At 51.7% G+C, this 15,742-nt stretch overlaps 4 protein-coding genes across 4 annotated transcripts; 3 read left to right on the top strand and 1 right to left on the bottom strand.

Moving 5' to 3' along the window:
- The first annotated feature begins 1,843 nt into the window (after window positions 1–1,843).
- CC84DRAFT_1159404 (3-oxoacyl-reductase) lies at window positions 1,844–3,044 on the top strand. Its single transcript, XM_018177224.1, has one exon. It carries the CDS (start codon window positions 2,135–2,137, stop codon window positions 2,972–2,974), a length of 840 nt encoding a protein of 279 aa, XP_018042374.1. The 5' UTR covers window positions 1,844–2,134; the 3' UTR covers window positions 2,975–3,044.
- A 1,652-nt stretch (window positions 3,045–4,696) lies between these two features.
- Window positions 4,697–9,206, top strand: CC84DRAFT_1225862 (RdRP-domain-containing protein; the record flags this gene model as incomplete). The annotated part of the gene is made up of 9 exons (XM_018183575.1): window positions 4,697–5,249; window positions 5,295–5,994; window positions 6,121–6,303; window positions 6,372–7,136; window positions 7,297–7,610; window positions 7,675–8,153; window positions 8,202–8,316; window positions 8,388–8,714; window positions 8,768–9,206. Exons 1-9 carry the CDS (start codon window positions 4,903–4,905, stop codon window positions 9,204–9,206), a joined length of 3,669 nt encoding a protein of 1,222 aa, XP_018042375.1. The 5' UTR covers window positions 4,697–4,902.
- A 2,353-nt stretch (window positions 9,207–11,559) lies between these two features.
- CC84DRAFT_1051345 (uncharacterized protein) lies at window positions 11,560–11,997 on the bottom strand (the record flags this gene model as incomplete). The annotated part of the gene is made up of 2 exons (XM_018173484.1): window positions 11,560–11,685; window positions 11,758–11,997. Coding segments are annotated over 2 exons (366 nt in total), but the record flags the coding sequence as incomplete, so codon positions are not given.
- A 1,407-nt stretch (window positions 11,998–13,404) lies between these two features.
- On the top strand, window positions 13,405–15,498 carry CC84DRAFT_1159407 (MFS general substrate transporter). The gene is made up of 3 exons (XM_018177225.1): window positions 13,405–13,732; window positions 13,786–14,041; window positions 14,098–15,498. Exons 1-3 carry the CDS (start codon window positions 13,529–13,531, stop codon window positions 15,441–15,443), a joined length of 1,806 nt encoding a protein of 601 aa, XP_018042377.1. The 5' UTR covers window positions 13,405–13,528; the 3' UTR covers window positions 15,444–15,498.
- The last annotated feature ends 244 nt before the right edge of the window (window positions 15,499–15,742 follow it).

The following is a 15,742-nucleotide window of genomic DNA, read 5'->3' on the forward strand; positions in this document are numbered from 1 at the left end:
CTGCCTTGTGACAACCATCGACCCCTGAGGCTTTGCACATCCGCATACGGCACAGCGCAGATGAGGCGCGGGAAGGTGCAGTCTTTTCATTTACTACACTTGGCCCATGAGCCATGCCTTACACTTTCCGCCGCCAAAGGTGACAGGCGTGGAGATGGGCTAACGCGCAGGATAGTGTGGAAATCCGATAGGCCTAGCAGGATAGTGTGGAGATCTGATAGGCCCAACAGGGGTCTCTACAAACCAGCGCGAATTACCTCGCCCTGTCGTGTTTTTGTAGTTATTCCTTTACGACCTGGCAACGATATCTGATGACTGGTCTCTTGACTCTTGAGACCCAGTAGGGTATGAGATTACGATCGCCCCCGCGATGACTTTTGCTAGGCCGGGCATGTGATCGGCGTGCCCCAACTTTCCGATGCGAACCTGGAACATGGACCTCGTCAGCAACGTATCTCTACATTAATCGACCACGTGTCCAATGATTGGCATACACCTTGACTTTGTGATTCTGTTGCCGGCATCGTTCGTCTTCGCTGAATTGCTGGACGAGTACTTCCGTCGTGGAACCCTTCAATTACTACCTGAAGAGGCTTTGCTCTCCAAACTCCCATTTGTCGACAGATGAAGGCTTTTCTTTTCAGACTCTGCTCGTCGGCGTGCTAGTAACAAAGTTTCAATGTGGCCCTTTCTCCCATCCTAAGAATTATCCAATAATCTTTGTATTCTTCATAATCACGCAGAGACTACTAGCAATTTTTCTGAGCCATTACTTGATGGGACGTTGTTCAAACATGTTTCGCATATGTTTATTTGACTTATCTTGTCAACCTTCCGAACCTCCTACGATGCGTTGTGAGACTATTAGAATGCACTTGTGGTCACCTTCTCTTTTACCAGTCCTTCTTCGTAAAGAGGGATAACAGTGAGCACTCAGATAAAAGCTGTGCCGAGCCATATATGTCCGAGGAACCACTCAAACCAGAGGTAATGCCAACTTGCAGAAGTGCATAGAAGTACTGTGCCACAGTGCACAACTCAGAAGCAGCAACGTTTCTCCATAGACAGTCCGAAGGGGTGCCATCCACATACCCCAGGAGCTGCAGCGTGGACCAATCTTGCTTAAGCGGTACACCATACACTCATCGTCAGATTCTTGGCGCAACTTTCAAAACCAGCCTCGCCAGCAATGACTCCGAAACCTAGCGATTGCGTAGATCTAGCCCCCGCTCGAGTCTTGCAATTTTTGACTGTAGAGGCTGTCCAGACGGTCTGCTACATAGAAGAAGCCTACTTCAAGGAGGATACCTCCTTCGACCTCGATACGCTAACACGGGCACACCTCCATGTGTCGAAGTATAAGCCTGTCGTGTTCAAGTACGCAGGGGCTGTGACATATGCCTGCAGCCTGATACAACCCCGCTGGGATATTCCGAAGGATTCTAAGAAGGAAACTTTCGTTGGTCAGATGGCGAATTTATTGCGAAAGGAGATTACCTTCACGCCGTAGGGAAAACCAGAATCGGTTGAGGGCATGATGTCGCGGATGGTTTGAGACCTTCCTTTTGAGAGCGGGTGTTGTAGAGCATTGGATGTTCGGTTGATCTGTGAACGCCTCCTCGTAGCGTGGTTTGTAACCATCCCACCTGTTAGTACATCACCTGTCGAAATGATATAGAGGGCGTGGCTAATGCATTCAACTGAGAAACTTCGATGCCACATATCACGTTCATTCTCCCAAATGTCTTCTTCCATCCCATCAGGTGGTTCGCCTCGGCAAAACCGTGGTATGAGAGGGCATTCTTCGCAACAAATATATATAATTATGCAAGGCGTTGTCGAGCACCGTGTATGATCGTAGGAGGCCGATGATGTTGATAACGCGCTAATACCAATGAAGAAAGGTCTCACTTTTCCTCAAAGCTAGCGCACCGGGCATTGTGGCTCCTGTCCAGCAGGTTTGATACCTCATGGTGGGTACCTCCGCTTGCTCAAATTTCAGGCTTTTGCAAAGTCCTCTTTCCACTGCACGTACAGTTTGTTTTTCAAAAAACAGTTGCAAACTTCCGCTTCCGTGTTCTGGACCTCTACAGAGCTGACGTCATAGAGCACTGCATTGTCTTTGGCATAAACCATGTCTGGCGCGCAACCCTTAAAGATCCTCATTACAGGCGGAGCACGTGGGATCGGCCGCGGTCTCTTCCGACACTTCCTGCGCGCTGGGCATTCTGTATACGTGCTCGATTCGAACACCACCGAGCTCGAACACGTCAGGAAGACAGCGGAAGCCTGGACAACTTCTTCATCCCCAAGCGTATGGAAAGCATCACTGTGCGACTTGCGAGACCGATCCAACATCAAAACAGCTGTAGAAGATGTGAAACGCACCTTTGACGGGAAACTCGATGTTCTCATCAACAATGCCATGGCCACAGAAGGCGTCGGAGCTGGCAGACCCATGGAAGACGACAGCGACGAGATCATGGATGACTGGGATACAAAGATCGCCGTCGGATTGACCGCCCCGTATCTGCTCGGTCGTCTTTGCGTGCCCTTGTTGAAGGCCGGGTCGAGCGCCCCGGGTTCGCCGGGCACCATCATCAACATCTCATCGACGCGTGCGTATCAGGCTGAAGATAACCACGAGGCTTATTCGGCGGCTAAAGCCGGTATTCTGGGGTTGACACAGTCGATGAGCGTGTCGCTAGGCCACAGGCACAAGATTCGCGTGAATGCTATCTTGCCGGGCTGGATCCATGTGATGAATGAACGGGCGGAGGCCGATGGCTCTTCGGCTGCTTGGGAAGAAGGCCTCACCCAGGAAGACGCTGATTGGCATCCAGCCGGGAGAGTGGGGAAGGTGGACGATATTGCCAAGGCGGTTGAGTACCTGATTGGTAGCGGTTTCGTGACGGGTCAAGAGGTGGTGGTGGATGGAGGTGTTGGCCGGAAGATGGTGTATCCGGAGGAGTAGGCTGTTTGTGTAGAAGCTGTAAATAGGCGACCTAGGTCAACCACAATCACATATTTGTAAATCACAGAAGATGCTACTCCGGTCCCAAAGACAGTAGCGGTTAAGCTATCAGAATCAGATCGACACAGTATTTGAAAAGATTCATTTACAAGCTCGGAAGTCAATTGCTGTATCTGAAGCAGAAAGCTACTAAGATAGTGTTTGACCCAATGTAGGCTACTTTCTACTGGTCGATGCGTAGGCATGTACCATTCACTCATGGCGCATCATCATGGGGTTGAATAGGCGATATACGCTGATAGGCCTGAATGTACCCGCATGAGCACGACGAGAATTGTATACACGAATGCGAGTACAATTGCGACCACCACTACAGATGCTCACAACCACAGCAGTTTTGGAGAATGTACCACAAGGATTGTCAGGGTATACGTGAACGCGAATTCGATTACAGACGGGAGCCCGACTTCGTGTCAGATTACCCTATTGAATAGGCATACAAGTACACCGACAAAGAGGATAACGAGGATGATGGCCCAAAACAAAGGAACTACAGGTCCGATGAGGACTTCTACTTTGCTCTTGTCTAATGGGCCCCGCTATCAGAGGGCGGGTACAAAGCCATCAGTTCGCGGACCATGGTCGAAGGCACAGGCGGAGCTACGAGACGACGGAGCATCCAGACAAGCAGATCTGCTTCGCATGAAAGTCCTTGGCACTCGGCGAGACGGTCGCAGGCAACTTTGAGGACAAAAGAAACGAGACAATAACGTGCGAGAGGCGGAATTTCACGATGGGCCTGGATTTCTGATGACGACGAATGCGACGATCGTTGGTGGATTTTGACGAGCGATATGAACGATGAGTACGATGACATGGTGCATCATCATCTGTCGCAACAGGAGGCATATTTTGAGGAAGTGGAGAGTGGGAGGATCAGAATGGCGCTGATGGAGAAAGAGCTTGGCAGAGCCGATGAAGAGTGACGATGTGGTATCGCGCAGCGGTTCAATTGAGGGGTTGTACTGTCTTGGACGTTTTTGAAAGTGAATGAGATATGTTTGCAGTCTCGGCTAGAACATCCCTTGCAAACGCGAAATGTCTCTGAGAGGAACAAGCCTCAGATGAACAAATCAAATCAATGTGTATGCCAGGATATCGAGCTTGATTTGAAAGCAGTGAAGGAAAGCAGTCGAATGGTGAACTAAAGAAGCGATCCTGATGATCAAAGACCGCTCAATCTGTGGAGGATATGCTTGAGGCTGACCTGTACTAGTGGCATGGATACTTCGTAGTAACAATCAGAGTAAATGACTCTTAGAAGGTGAGACATATGCGCGGGATATGAATGGGTTGCTTCGTGTGGTACAATGCCTATAAACGCTCTCAGGAAGCGGATGCGTCAAGTAAAGCCCGAAGGAAACGTGAGCGCTGGACGGGTGACTATGCCCGATTCGGAAAACAGGTGTTGCGTGTCAAGCATTAGTGTTGGTAGTACAACCCCCGCCAACCTGAGCTGGAGCGCTTGCCCACAGCCTCGCAGTATCAAAACAACAATCTCGCTGCTGCTGTCAACTTTGGTGTTGAGCAGTCGCTCAGCACGAGCGGCGCAGACGAGAAGGCATCTGTTTCTCGCCACCTCATTTTCCCCAATCACGATCTCATTTGATCAATCGCCATCGATCCAGTTCAGCACCGTAACGACGGCACACGCATTAAACACGAGGACTTCGCTCCTCCGCTTTAAAGTGTTTGTCCTTCACTTTCACGTCAGAAGCAAACGCGCCTTCCCACTTGGGTAAACCAGCACCCTCAACTCACGCTCTGATTCACCCATTGTAGTTGCCAGAGCTCAACGCTCAGCAGTCCAAACATACTTGGATCCAGTCACCCAGCGTGTCTTGTTAGAGGACAACGACACTGTCATTATGGAGGTGTTCCTGCGAAACATGCCCCCAGACCTTACGGACCACGGGTTTCGCAATCATCTGGCGCCCTTCATGAAGACACTGCACATCAATGACTGGCACTGTCTGAAACCGCGAAAGAAGTCTTTTGGCACTATCACTTTTCTGCTATACCCGGATGGCCAGCGATTCCTACAGCAGCACGGAGAAGAAGCTATGCCTTTCACAATTCTCTCGAAGCCCCAGTTCAAAGCTCGTTTGACGATCATGGGCCGGCTCGTCTATTGCAACCTCAGCAAGAAGCAAGCCGATCCATTCCTGTTGAAGTCCTTGGCGAAGTCAGCCGAGGATCGATGTACAGCCAACGAGTAGGTCCTACCCCCCTTATTTTGAATGGTAGCTGATGAATGCAGGCTTCCTGTTTCAACCGAAGATGAAAAGATCGCCTTCCACTCACAGACGTTCTCATGTGGAGTCTGCGAATATCTGAATGGCCAGCTGGTCTATTCTCCCGAGGTGGAATGGCCATTCGCAGCTGGGATAGCGAAATTTGTCAAGAAGGCTTTCATCCTCGAATACAAAGATGGGAACGGCGCCACGAGAATCGAGATACCATATAGGACAATCGAGAACATAGTCGCTACTTCTCGACCTACTGCCCTAGTATTGACCCTATGGGAGACACCTCGATTCTTCGGTACACAAGCACCGGACATAGCGGATCTTATGGCTGGACTCATGCAAAATATAAATAAGGCAACAAAGCGACGGCTCACTGGACTCCCGGGGACCGCCTCTTCATATCAGAAGATCATTGGTCAAGCATTGGTGTACCGTATCTGCGTGTCGCCAGTCGATTTCTACGAATTATCAAACCGGTTGGTGAAGCGAGACGTCTTGACTGTAATACGACACGATCTGGCTGTCTTGCCATCTTACCGCCGTCGTAGCTTGCAGACCGGATTCAAGCTCTTGAATCAGACCATCCAAGAAATGAGCCATACGGTTCCGTTTGCGGTTATATTTCAGCTGGAAGCATTAGCAAGGAACGGCTTCTTACCCCCATGGACTGTCCAGGAACTTTTGCTGAAGATCGCTGCGCGAATCACAGAGGTTCATAGTCCCGAATTGAACGATACCCAGAAGGTAGGTCTCACCACAATGAAAACATTGCAGCGCTGTCACAGCGCAAGGAGATTATCGAGTCTAAGCACATATATCAAGAAGAAGTATTTCCAGCAGCTGACAAGGCCTGTACAGAAACTTCTCATTTCGGCCGAAGCTGTCAGAAAGCTGATTTCTCAAGTACCATTCCCAGGTATCGATATTGACGCTTCCGTTTTCGACATAGAAGAGATCTGGAAGTACCTAGAGCAGAATGAGCAAGAGCTCCAGAATGGGTTCCACAAAGAACTCATATCCGTAAGGCTGCCATTCGTTGTCGTTGTTAGCCTTGTTTGCTCACAGCCAGTCAGGAACGAGGCCGAGAGAATCTTACCATGGTACACAAAGTCAACGTGACACCTACTGGTATCACCCTCCATGGACCTGACCCTGAAGCAAAAAACCGCATCTTACGGCGGTTTCCAACAGACACGGAGTATTTCGTACGAGTGCAATTTTCAGATGAAGACGGAAGCGCCCTCCAGTTCAACTCTAGAGTGTCTAATGAAGATGTCTATGATAGGTTTCGACAGGTCATGAACAACGGAGTCGCAATCTGTGGTAGAGTATATGGGTTTCTCGGGTACTCACACTCTTCTCTGCGAAGCCATTCGGCTTGGTTTATGGCGCCTTTCTGGCGCAGAGAGCGTCTAGAAACTTACCTTACGGTCATACCGCAACTTGGAAGGTTTGAAGACATCACCTCCCCGGCTCGCTGTGCGGCGCGGATTGGCCAAGCATTCTCCGAAACCCCATTCGCGATTTCGCTCTACTATAATGGAGTGCAGCACAATCGCATACCGGACGTTATGACTAGAGATGGAGATCACATGTTCAGTGATGGAGTAGGAACGATTTCTCGTAGAGCTCTCGAAGCAATTCGTGATGCAGTCCTGCGGGGAAAGGCCGCCGCTACCTGTTTCCAAATCCGATGGGGTGGAGCTAAAGGTATGCTTGCACTGGACGAACGCCTCGAAGGGACAACCATGAATATCCGGGAATCCATGGTCAAATTCGAGAGTAATGACATTGAGAACCTGGAGATTTGCGATGCTGCCAACAAGCCTATTCAGATGGTACTGAATCGACAGGTACGTCTTTAATGCGGTCACACTTCTAGGATAAAAGTTTGAGTGTAGTCGACCTACGTATCCCGACCCTCGGGTGATACAGTGTACTCAAACTTTTGTGATTGCCCTATGGTCTTAAACTGGGCCTCAAATATTGTCTTAGAGCCACTGACGTTAATAGTTGATAAAAATTCTCGAAGACATGAGGGTGCCGGCAGCTTGGTTCCTGAAGCAACAAGATGCCACATTACGATATGTTACAGCACACATTTCCAACACCGCAGGATTCCTCAAACGTCAAAATATCGCCGACCGCCTTGGCTTTCCACAACTCATCAGATACTTAGAGTCTATTGGGATTGACTACAAGAGAGATCGGTTTATGCGCTCTGTTGTGGAGACAGCTGTTCTTCGCGAGCTGCGCCTGATGAAATACAAGGCGCGAATTCCTATTGAGCAGGGTGTCACACTCTTTGGAATTATGGACGAGACAGGGTACTGCTGAGAACTTGCTTTACTGGCACTTCGGATAAACGTAGGAACGCTAACTTTGCAACAGGTACTTGGAGGAAGGTGAGATCTTTGTCACATTCGACGAGGCGCAGTTCATCGGCTGTCACCCATTAGTTCTAGACAACCGTCGAATGCTGGTTACAAGATCACCAGCACTACATCCTGGCGATATACAAATGGCGACTAACATCATTCCTCCTGAACATCACCCGCTCAGGGCCTTACGAAATTGCATCGTGTTCTCGCAAAAAGGAGAACGCGATTTACCAAGTTGCCTTAGTGGTGGGGATTTAGATGGTGACGTTTACAGTGTCATATGGGATCCCGAAGCTGTCTCTGGATGTCCGCGTATATCTCAGCCAGCGGGGTATGAACGTGTCGATCCAGTCAACATCGGACGTAGGGTGGAAAAGAAAGACATGACGAACTTCTTCATACAATTCATGGCCACAGATCAGCTCGGCCTTATCGCAACTCGGCACATGATCTTGGCGGATCAACGATCTGAAGGAACAGCTGATCCAGGTAACTTCTTTCATGCTTCACTGCAGTACGTATACTGACTCAATTCAGACTGCGTGATCCTCGCCGAACTGCATTCCACAGGTGTGGACTACTCCAAAACGGGAATACCGGTCAGTATGGATAAGTTCAAAAACATCAGAACAAATAGATATCGACCTCATTTGTAAGTACCTGCCCTGGAGAATGGCTACCTCTTAATCTTCTCATGACGATAAATTACTAACAGATCTACAGTCTGGCTCCTGCGGGATTCACCTACATCAAGGATAGAACCCAAATTGAGTTCGATGTTCCTACGCGCCCGCGTGAAGATGAAGTGCAAGACGAAGACGACAATAGTGGGCCGCAATACCTCTACTACCGTTCTAAAAAAATCAATGGCGTGCTTTTTGATGCAATTGATGAGCGGAACATATGGTACAAAGACATAAAAGGCGACATCAAAACCGACGGAGCGGTGTGGGCGGATTTCTTGAAGCTGATGACACGCGAGTGCAAAGCCAGGCTCGGTGGTATTCGCTGGGCTCACTTGAAGGACGAGGCTTTCAGCATTCGGGGCGAGTGAGTCGAAGCTAAGACCCACTTGACCGAGATTTAAGCTTACACTGTGCCAGTTACGAAGATGCCATATTTGCCATCACACAAGACTACTCGTCTCATCCGACGCAGCCACTTACCGAACTCGAGGTATTCACTGGTAACATCTTCAGCACGTCCGGTGTGCAGACACGCCGGCAGCGAGATAGATCGCTGCAGCTCAAGGATGAATTCGATCGGATTGCGCGATGGACTGAAAACCTTATCCGAAGGCGTACCACAGCTACTTCCGCCAAGCCGGACGATGCCAGCAATGCTCCTGAAGATCCTATGGAAGCTCTGAAAATGAGTATCGCATGCTTAGAAGCCAGCCAATTGAAAGGCAGTCGTGGCAATAGGTTCACACATGGGCGTTGGACTGAAGCGTATCATAGCTTCAAGATCATATCGGCATGTTGCGTGGTTCGGGAGCTCAATGCGGCAGACAGGCGCGCGGAAGCCGAGGAGTGGTACTAAGGCGTGCCAGAATGCAGAATGACTAACGTCTCGAAGAAGCTGCGCAGCAGGCAGGATATAGGTTACGATCAAAGACTGATGCTCGACGAGGGCAACTGCTACTTTTCTAGTATTGCTACTTCCTTTCTTCGGATCATGGTATTATTAAATTGGGCCTGGAGATGACGGCATCTACCATGAAACGTATTCGATGAAGACATGATGTCTGATGCACTATGTAAAATTGTCTTGGTAGGAGGAAGGTAACGATTGATAAAGATAACAATCCGGAAAGCTTGACCAGTTACAAAGCGTCAAATACATGTGCTGCTCGAGACCGTCTCAAAGTGAGAGTGATGGACGGAGCTGTTTGTTCTGCACCTCGGACAGGACACGGAATTACCAAGGCTGGGTGACCGCGCCGCAGCTTCTTTTTGGGCTTGCTCATCACCACAACCGTGTTCGTCAGTCACCATATGTGTCTCTGAAGTTTGACCCCTTTATAAAATATTTCCTACAGTGTTCTATTCACACAGATGCTTGAGAGGCTTCTGCATCTGCGTCCGCATTCAGACCGGAAGTTCTTTCTAGGATGGCCATCTTCCAATCTCACTACACTCAACAGCCCACATGGATTCCGACTATAAAAGCACATTTGCCCAGGTTGGTAACTTTTCTTGTGCACGAAAGGGACCTGTACACCTTTGGGCGTGTTCCTAGACTCAGGGATAGGCAAGCTATGTTACTGGGATTTATTCCCTTGTTCTTGAACTGATCCAAGCAGACCGCCAACGATAATCGTGCTCCCTACAGCCGGCCATCTAACAGAAATTGTTCTTGATATACAACATGAACCATTGCGCACCGAGAGTGTTTCCGTGCAAAGGCTCATCGATCAGGGCGCGTGGCGCGAGGAAACTCGGAGCGTCGTTCTATGCCATCTTGCCCACTTTCCGCATCTCAAAAAGTTACATGTTTTCGGTGAACTCGTTGTTTGTTTGTCCCGAGCTATCTACCAATGTGATAGAATGCAGCGCACTCCGTTCCCACCCCTTCAAGAGTTCGTTCTAGAGTTTGCTATACAGACTGCGGACGCACGCTGGTCTTATCGACGAGATGAGGAAGCATTTTCCCGTCCCAAAAGCGACCCAGAAGTAAAAGACAACTTCGACGACATTGAAGGTTCTGATGAGGATCCGACTGATCCTGACTTTGATTCCGACGAGGACGGACATGTTCGGCTCTTCGAAGATACCCCGGTCCGAACAGATGTTGTCCGCCATGACAGGTTTTGCACACTTCCAAACAAAGATACATTTGGGGTGTTTCTTGGAACAGCTAGCGGTGCTGTTCTTCGTCTTCCTCGGCTGCAAAAGTTCATATTGACCCTGGCGGACAGATACACGGACACAAGCCACGGAGTTTACTATCCTTGTGTTTGTTCGAAGCTTGAGCTGTGGTGGCTCAAGAGTGGGGAACCTCGATCCCTGCTCAAAGCCTAGCCTGCGTACCTCTGCTATCCAAAGGTAGCTTGCGATGTAAAGTACATCCATCAAAATCGGTTGTATTGGAGGACGGGCAGTGGTATTCCCTGGGAAGAAGTACAAACTGTATGGGCCGAAACGGCCGGCCCAGATGCAAAGATTGTCCTCCCGGAGGAAAAGCACTGGACTGGGGAACCGATCCGCCTTGCATCCTCAATTCACGACGGAGAATTCAAGGTGGAGCTTCCTCAAAAGCATTGCCAACAAAGAGAAGCAGAACCGCAATGTCTATTGCTCAAAAGTGGCGTGCGGCGCTAGATTACAATGGGGAACATCGATCATTCCATTCTCAATTGCTCTGGAGCATCCGAGGTTGACACTGCCAGCCTCAACGCCCAGCAGTGTAAGGCTCCTCCAGGGAACCAGCCTGCCAGGCGTGCTACTCCAAGCACGATATGAAGCTTCATGGACCAAGCACAGAACGAGTGGGCTGCATCAATGGGTATGGACAAAACTCGCATCGAAGGAGACGTGGAGTCCACACCTTCGCCTAAATGCCTACGGATGACATGGCACCAAGCCCTCTACTTCTTCGCTGTACGGTAGGTAGGATACTAGCCGAAGAAGTACGAGATTCCCATGGTCAAGGCATCCCAACTCTCGAACTCCTCGAATACAATGGGATACTATCGTTTATATTGCTCTACTTCTTATATCACTCGTTGCCTCTGCCCGATCCCCTTTTATCTTCTTGTCCTCTCGCTTTCTACCCTCTTACGGTATAATGACCTCTACGCCTTTCCCTCAACAGCACGTCGCGCAATCTCTTTCGCAATCGCATCCTTCGCTGCAGGCACACTCGCAGCCAGCACCTCCGCCGCCACCTTCTTCCCGAACGCCCGCACAGCTGCATAGTACACGTCTGCCAGCCCCTCGCAGATGCTCGTAAAGTTCTGCTTCGCGCATTGATTGTACAGGTCTTTCTTGAAATTGTCGTCGATGCGGAGCTTGTTCGCCTGCATCCAATCCGTCAGTGCCCATTTCTCACTCGTCCTAAATCACAACACAATTGGACAAGGGAGTCTTACATCCGTGAACCTTGCCTGTGCCTTGAAATTGCGGTACCCAAAGTCATGGCGGTAGCACGAGTTGAGGAAGTCAAACCCGAACGGGTTGTCCGGCGACGAACTGCACCCGTCGGACGACCAGTCGAGGGTTGACGGGTTTTTCGCGTTCCTCGCCGTGATAAAGTTCGCGAGCGTTTCGCGGAAGACGAGGCGGTCCGTGGCTTCGACGGCGGTCTCGCGGGCGGCGAGGGTGGGGGCCGCTGCCACGCCCGCGACGAGGACTGCGATCGTGCTGAGGATGCTGAAGCGCATTATCGCGGTGGAGAGGTACGGTGGCGAGGGGAGATGAAGACGATTTTGAAAGAGGGGCTCTGTTTTGATGCAGCTTGTCGTGCGAATCGGATATGTTGCAATAGAATATGAGAGTCAAGCTGAGGGAGGCCTCGTCGGTGTCCAGTACCGTGGCAGTGTGGTTCGCGCCAACGATGCCAGAGATGCTCAACAATCTGTCGTTCTCCCTTCGAGCCTGCTAGGACTTCCAATTTATATTGTCCTCGACCGTTTACACCTGCCCACATGAGCAGGTCCCCGGTCCAGCGATGGCAAACGACCCCTCATTCTGCACTCCAAGTCCGCCGCACCTGCTCGTACCTGCATGCTCACCCTGCTGTGGGTGCCGTTCTGCCCATTCAGCCCCGTCCTGGCGCCTCATTCGCTTTTCGGATTCTCTGCGAGCGAGGTTGCCTCTGGGCGTTTCGTCCCTCTACGCGCTGAGTATGTCATGAGCACGGTCATGGGGGGATTTTGGGATTTGATTGGACGGTGGACACTTGCGCCACAACGAGGAGCTGCATGGTAAGCGAATAACTGCCGGTTCCAGCGCGAATCCGGCTGGGCACGAAGCGTGTATTTTAGGAAGGTCTCTCTTGCCACTGACATCGTGTATTGAGGATGAGTAGGGATTCGAGGACTGCGGTGGGACGCTCGTGTTGAGGCTCGTATGCCAATGTGTAAAGCGCCGACCGTTGAACAAATTGCCGAAGTCCGCTCGTATTGTGGAATCATTATGAAGATCCTGAGTTGCTTGTGATCGGTGTTGGCGGGCAAGTGTCGTATTTGTCGAGTTTAACTCTATCGCCAACGCCCGAGCAATATATGCGTAGCTTCACTAATTTCATCATACGGACTGTCGGAGAAGAAGCGCCAAGTCTCCCCAACGCATGCCTGTGCCGCGGTCACGATCGGTTTGCTCCCGAGCCGGGCGGTATGCTGAAAAGAGGCGTGGGAGAATACCATGGCGATAACAACGGTTAGACAAATTGATGAATCAAAGTGAAGGTTAGTTTGGTAACATGTCTGACCGTTGTGTGCAACGGGCAGACACACGGCTGCAGCAGCACGTTGCGCCTCTGAGCTGACTCAGTGCGCCTCTTCGAATTTTCGAAAAGTGTCGAGCATCTGCTCGTTGCTGCTGCTGCCATGACTGGATCCATCAAATGGCTGTTGGGACTGTCAACTGTGAAGCACTTGGCGAGTAGAGCAGCACCGTGATGACGCTCTGAAGCCAGGCTATACCGCATTCGCACTGTCATCCAGGAACGCGCCGAAGCCACGACGGCACTGAATAAGCAAGCGCGGCCTGGCAACGCTCGTATGCCCTTGGTGCCTGGCTGACCTGTCCAGAAGCACGCGTCTTTCTTGTCACACAGCTCGCGATGCCCCGTCGAGGTCATGCGGCGCGTTGCTTTCGCTCGTGACGACCTCCCCGCTGCGTCTTGGCGGGCCGCTCAGGATGGCTCAGCAGCCGACGGCGGAGGCCGCGGAGGAGCACGAGCTCGATGCGCTCCACGAAACACACACCATGCCACCCGACGATGGGGCAGAGGTCGCCGCGCACGATGAGCAACTGCAACGGCGGACGCTGCGCAAGCTTGACTTCTTGCTTCTGCCGTTTCTTGCGCTGCTGTTCCTGTTCAACAGCCTCGACAAGTCCAACGTCCGTCCGAGCCTGCGCTTGGCTTGTAGCTCCCTGCTAACAGCAGTCAATAGATAGGCAACGCCGAGTCTGCGCACTTCACCACCGACATAGGCCTTCGCCGGTCTGACCTCAACACTGCCGTAGCGCTTTTCTTCGCCTTCTTCGTTGCGCTGCAGCCCGCCGGAGCGGCCCTGGGGAGGAAGTATGGCATGGTCGCATGGGTGCCCACTTGCATGCTGCTCTGGGGCGTCTCTACCGCCCTGCATACGTGGGTGAGGGCGCGGTGGCAGCTGTATGTGCTGAGGATCATCATTGGATGCTTGGAGGGCACGTCGCTTCCTCTCCCAGACGCTTTTTGGAGCCATTGCTGATAGCGCAGGCAGCCGGCTTTTACCCCGTCACCGTCTCCTACCTCTCGCTCTTCTACACACGCTTCGAGTTCGGACGGCGACTGTCCCTTTTTTATGGCCAGGCTGCCGTCGGCGGTGCGCTGGGCGGCGTCATAAGCTACCTTGTCTTCTCGCACTTCCCGGACATCCACCATGAGCATGGTGCGGAAGGTGACCCTGAGCTGAACCATCGATGGCAGAGCTGGCAGGTCCTGTTCCTGCTGGAAGGCAGCCTGACCATCATCGTCGCCGTCGTTGGGTACCTGTGGCTCCCGCACAACGCCGAAACAGCATGGTTCTTGACACCTGAAGAGAGGGCATATGCCTCATCCCGCGTCATCCGCGACCGAATCGCGCAATCCGACTCATCAGCCCTGCCCACCGAAGCTGCAGATGAGGAAAGGGAGTTTGATGAAGAATCCCGCGGCCTCCTGGCTTCGTCGAGACCACGCCCAGTATCTGCAGCGGACCAAGTGACCGATGACCGCGGTCTCACCCCGCACGACGTCGTGTCCGCTTTCCTCAACATCAGGATCTGGCACATTCTCGCCATTAACATTCTAGCCGCAATCCCCGTCTACGCATTCCAGGTATTCCTTCCCCTTGTCCTGGCTCCGCTTATGCCCAATTCCGATCCTTCCGACCCCGAGGCGGACCCAGCCCTAGTGAACTTGCTTACCGCCCCACCCTACATTTTCGGCGCCATAACCCTCTATCTGTTTGCGTCCTGGAGCGACAAGCATCGCTCACGCATTCTTCCCATCCTTTGCGGCCTAGCCATCATGGTGCTTGGCCTCATCTTAGTAGTCATGCTGCCAACCACCGCTGGCTGGGCCGTCCCTCGATACATCGCGCTCAACGTCCTCCTGTCTGGTACCTTCATTGCGAGTCCACTCACAGTGGCCTGGATCTCAGGGAACACACCAAGCCCAGGGAAACGGGCGCTGTTGTTAGGCATCAACGGATGGGGCAATCTCGCGGGCGTGTTATCTGCCATGCTTTTTAGACCCGAGTATGAAGAGTCTGGGTACATTGTCCCCTTCTGGTGGACCCTCGGTTGCGTTACTGCGGCCGCGTTTGGTTACGTCCTTCTCTGGCGCAACCTCAAGGCCGAGAATGCGCAGAGAAGAGACATGTTGAGCAAATGGGATGAGGAAGAAATTGAAAGAGAAAAGGCGGATGGGCGTGGACCTCTGGAGCAGAGCCACCGTATTCCGAAGGCTGCAACTCGGTGGCTGAGGAGCACTGGCAGGTTGCTGTGGGCGGCGGATTGGCTTGAGGAAGCGACGCAAGGTGGTAGAGAGGGCGAGGAGAAGATTACTTTCCTGTATGGCCTGTAATACAGCTACGCACTGCACAGAACTCATACGAAGAACATCTGACCATGCTTCGGGCCATTGGGCCTACGCCGTATACTTTTTCCCGTGCATGGTTACTCCCAATGTGGTGACCAGCAGCTCAAAGGTGCAGATATATCGTACTATTCTCGCTGGCATGGCGTCGTTGCCCAGTGGCTTTATCAAACGTCAATGTGGGTGAGCACGTAAGCTTGCGGCGAATCCGCGGCTACGAGCGGCTGGCGAGGAGCAGGGCATGTGGGGGTAGCCGCTGGGTTGGGTCACGAGAGACCGCCAATCAT

The sequence above is a fragment of the Paraphaeosphaeria sporulosa genome (assembly GCF_001642045.1).
Source record: "Paraphaeosphaeria sporulosa strain AP3s5-JAC2a unplaced genomic scaffold CC84scaffold_1, whole genome shotgun sequence".
In the NCBI taxonomy this organism is placed as follows: Eukaryota; Fungi; Ascomycota; class Dothideomycetes; order Pleosporales; family Didymosphaeriaceae; genus Paraphaeosphaeria; species Paraphaeosphaeria sporulosa.

Bases quoted from the DNA above. Each gene is read 5' to 3' on its own strand.
- CC84DRAFT_1159404 (XM_018177224.1), top strand. From the start codon at position 2,135: ATGTCTGGCGCGCAACCCTTAAAGATCCTCATTACAGGCGGAGCACGT.
- CC84DRAFT_1159407 (XM_018177225.1), top strand. From the start codon at position 13,529: ATGGCTCAGCAGCCGACGGCGGAGGCCGCGGAGGAGCACGAGCTCGAT. The intron at 13,733-13,785 runs GTCCGTCCGAGC...AGCAGTCAATAG, and splicing joins ACAGCCTCGACAAGTCCAAC to ATAGGCAACGCCGAGTCTGC. The intron at 14,042-14,097 runs GCACGTCGCTTC...TAGCGCAGGCAG, and splicing joins CATCATTGGATGCTTGGAGG to CCGGCTTTTACCCCGTCACC.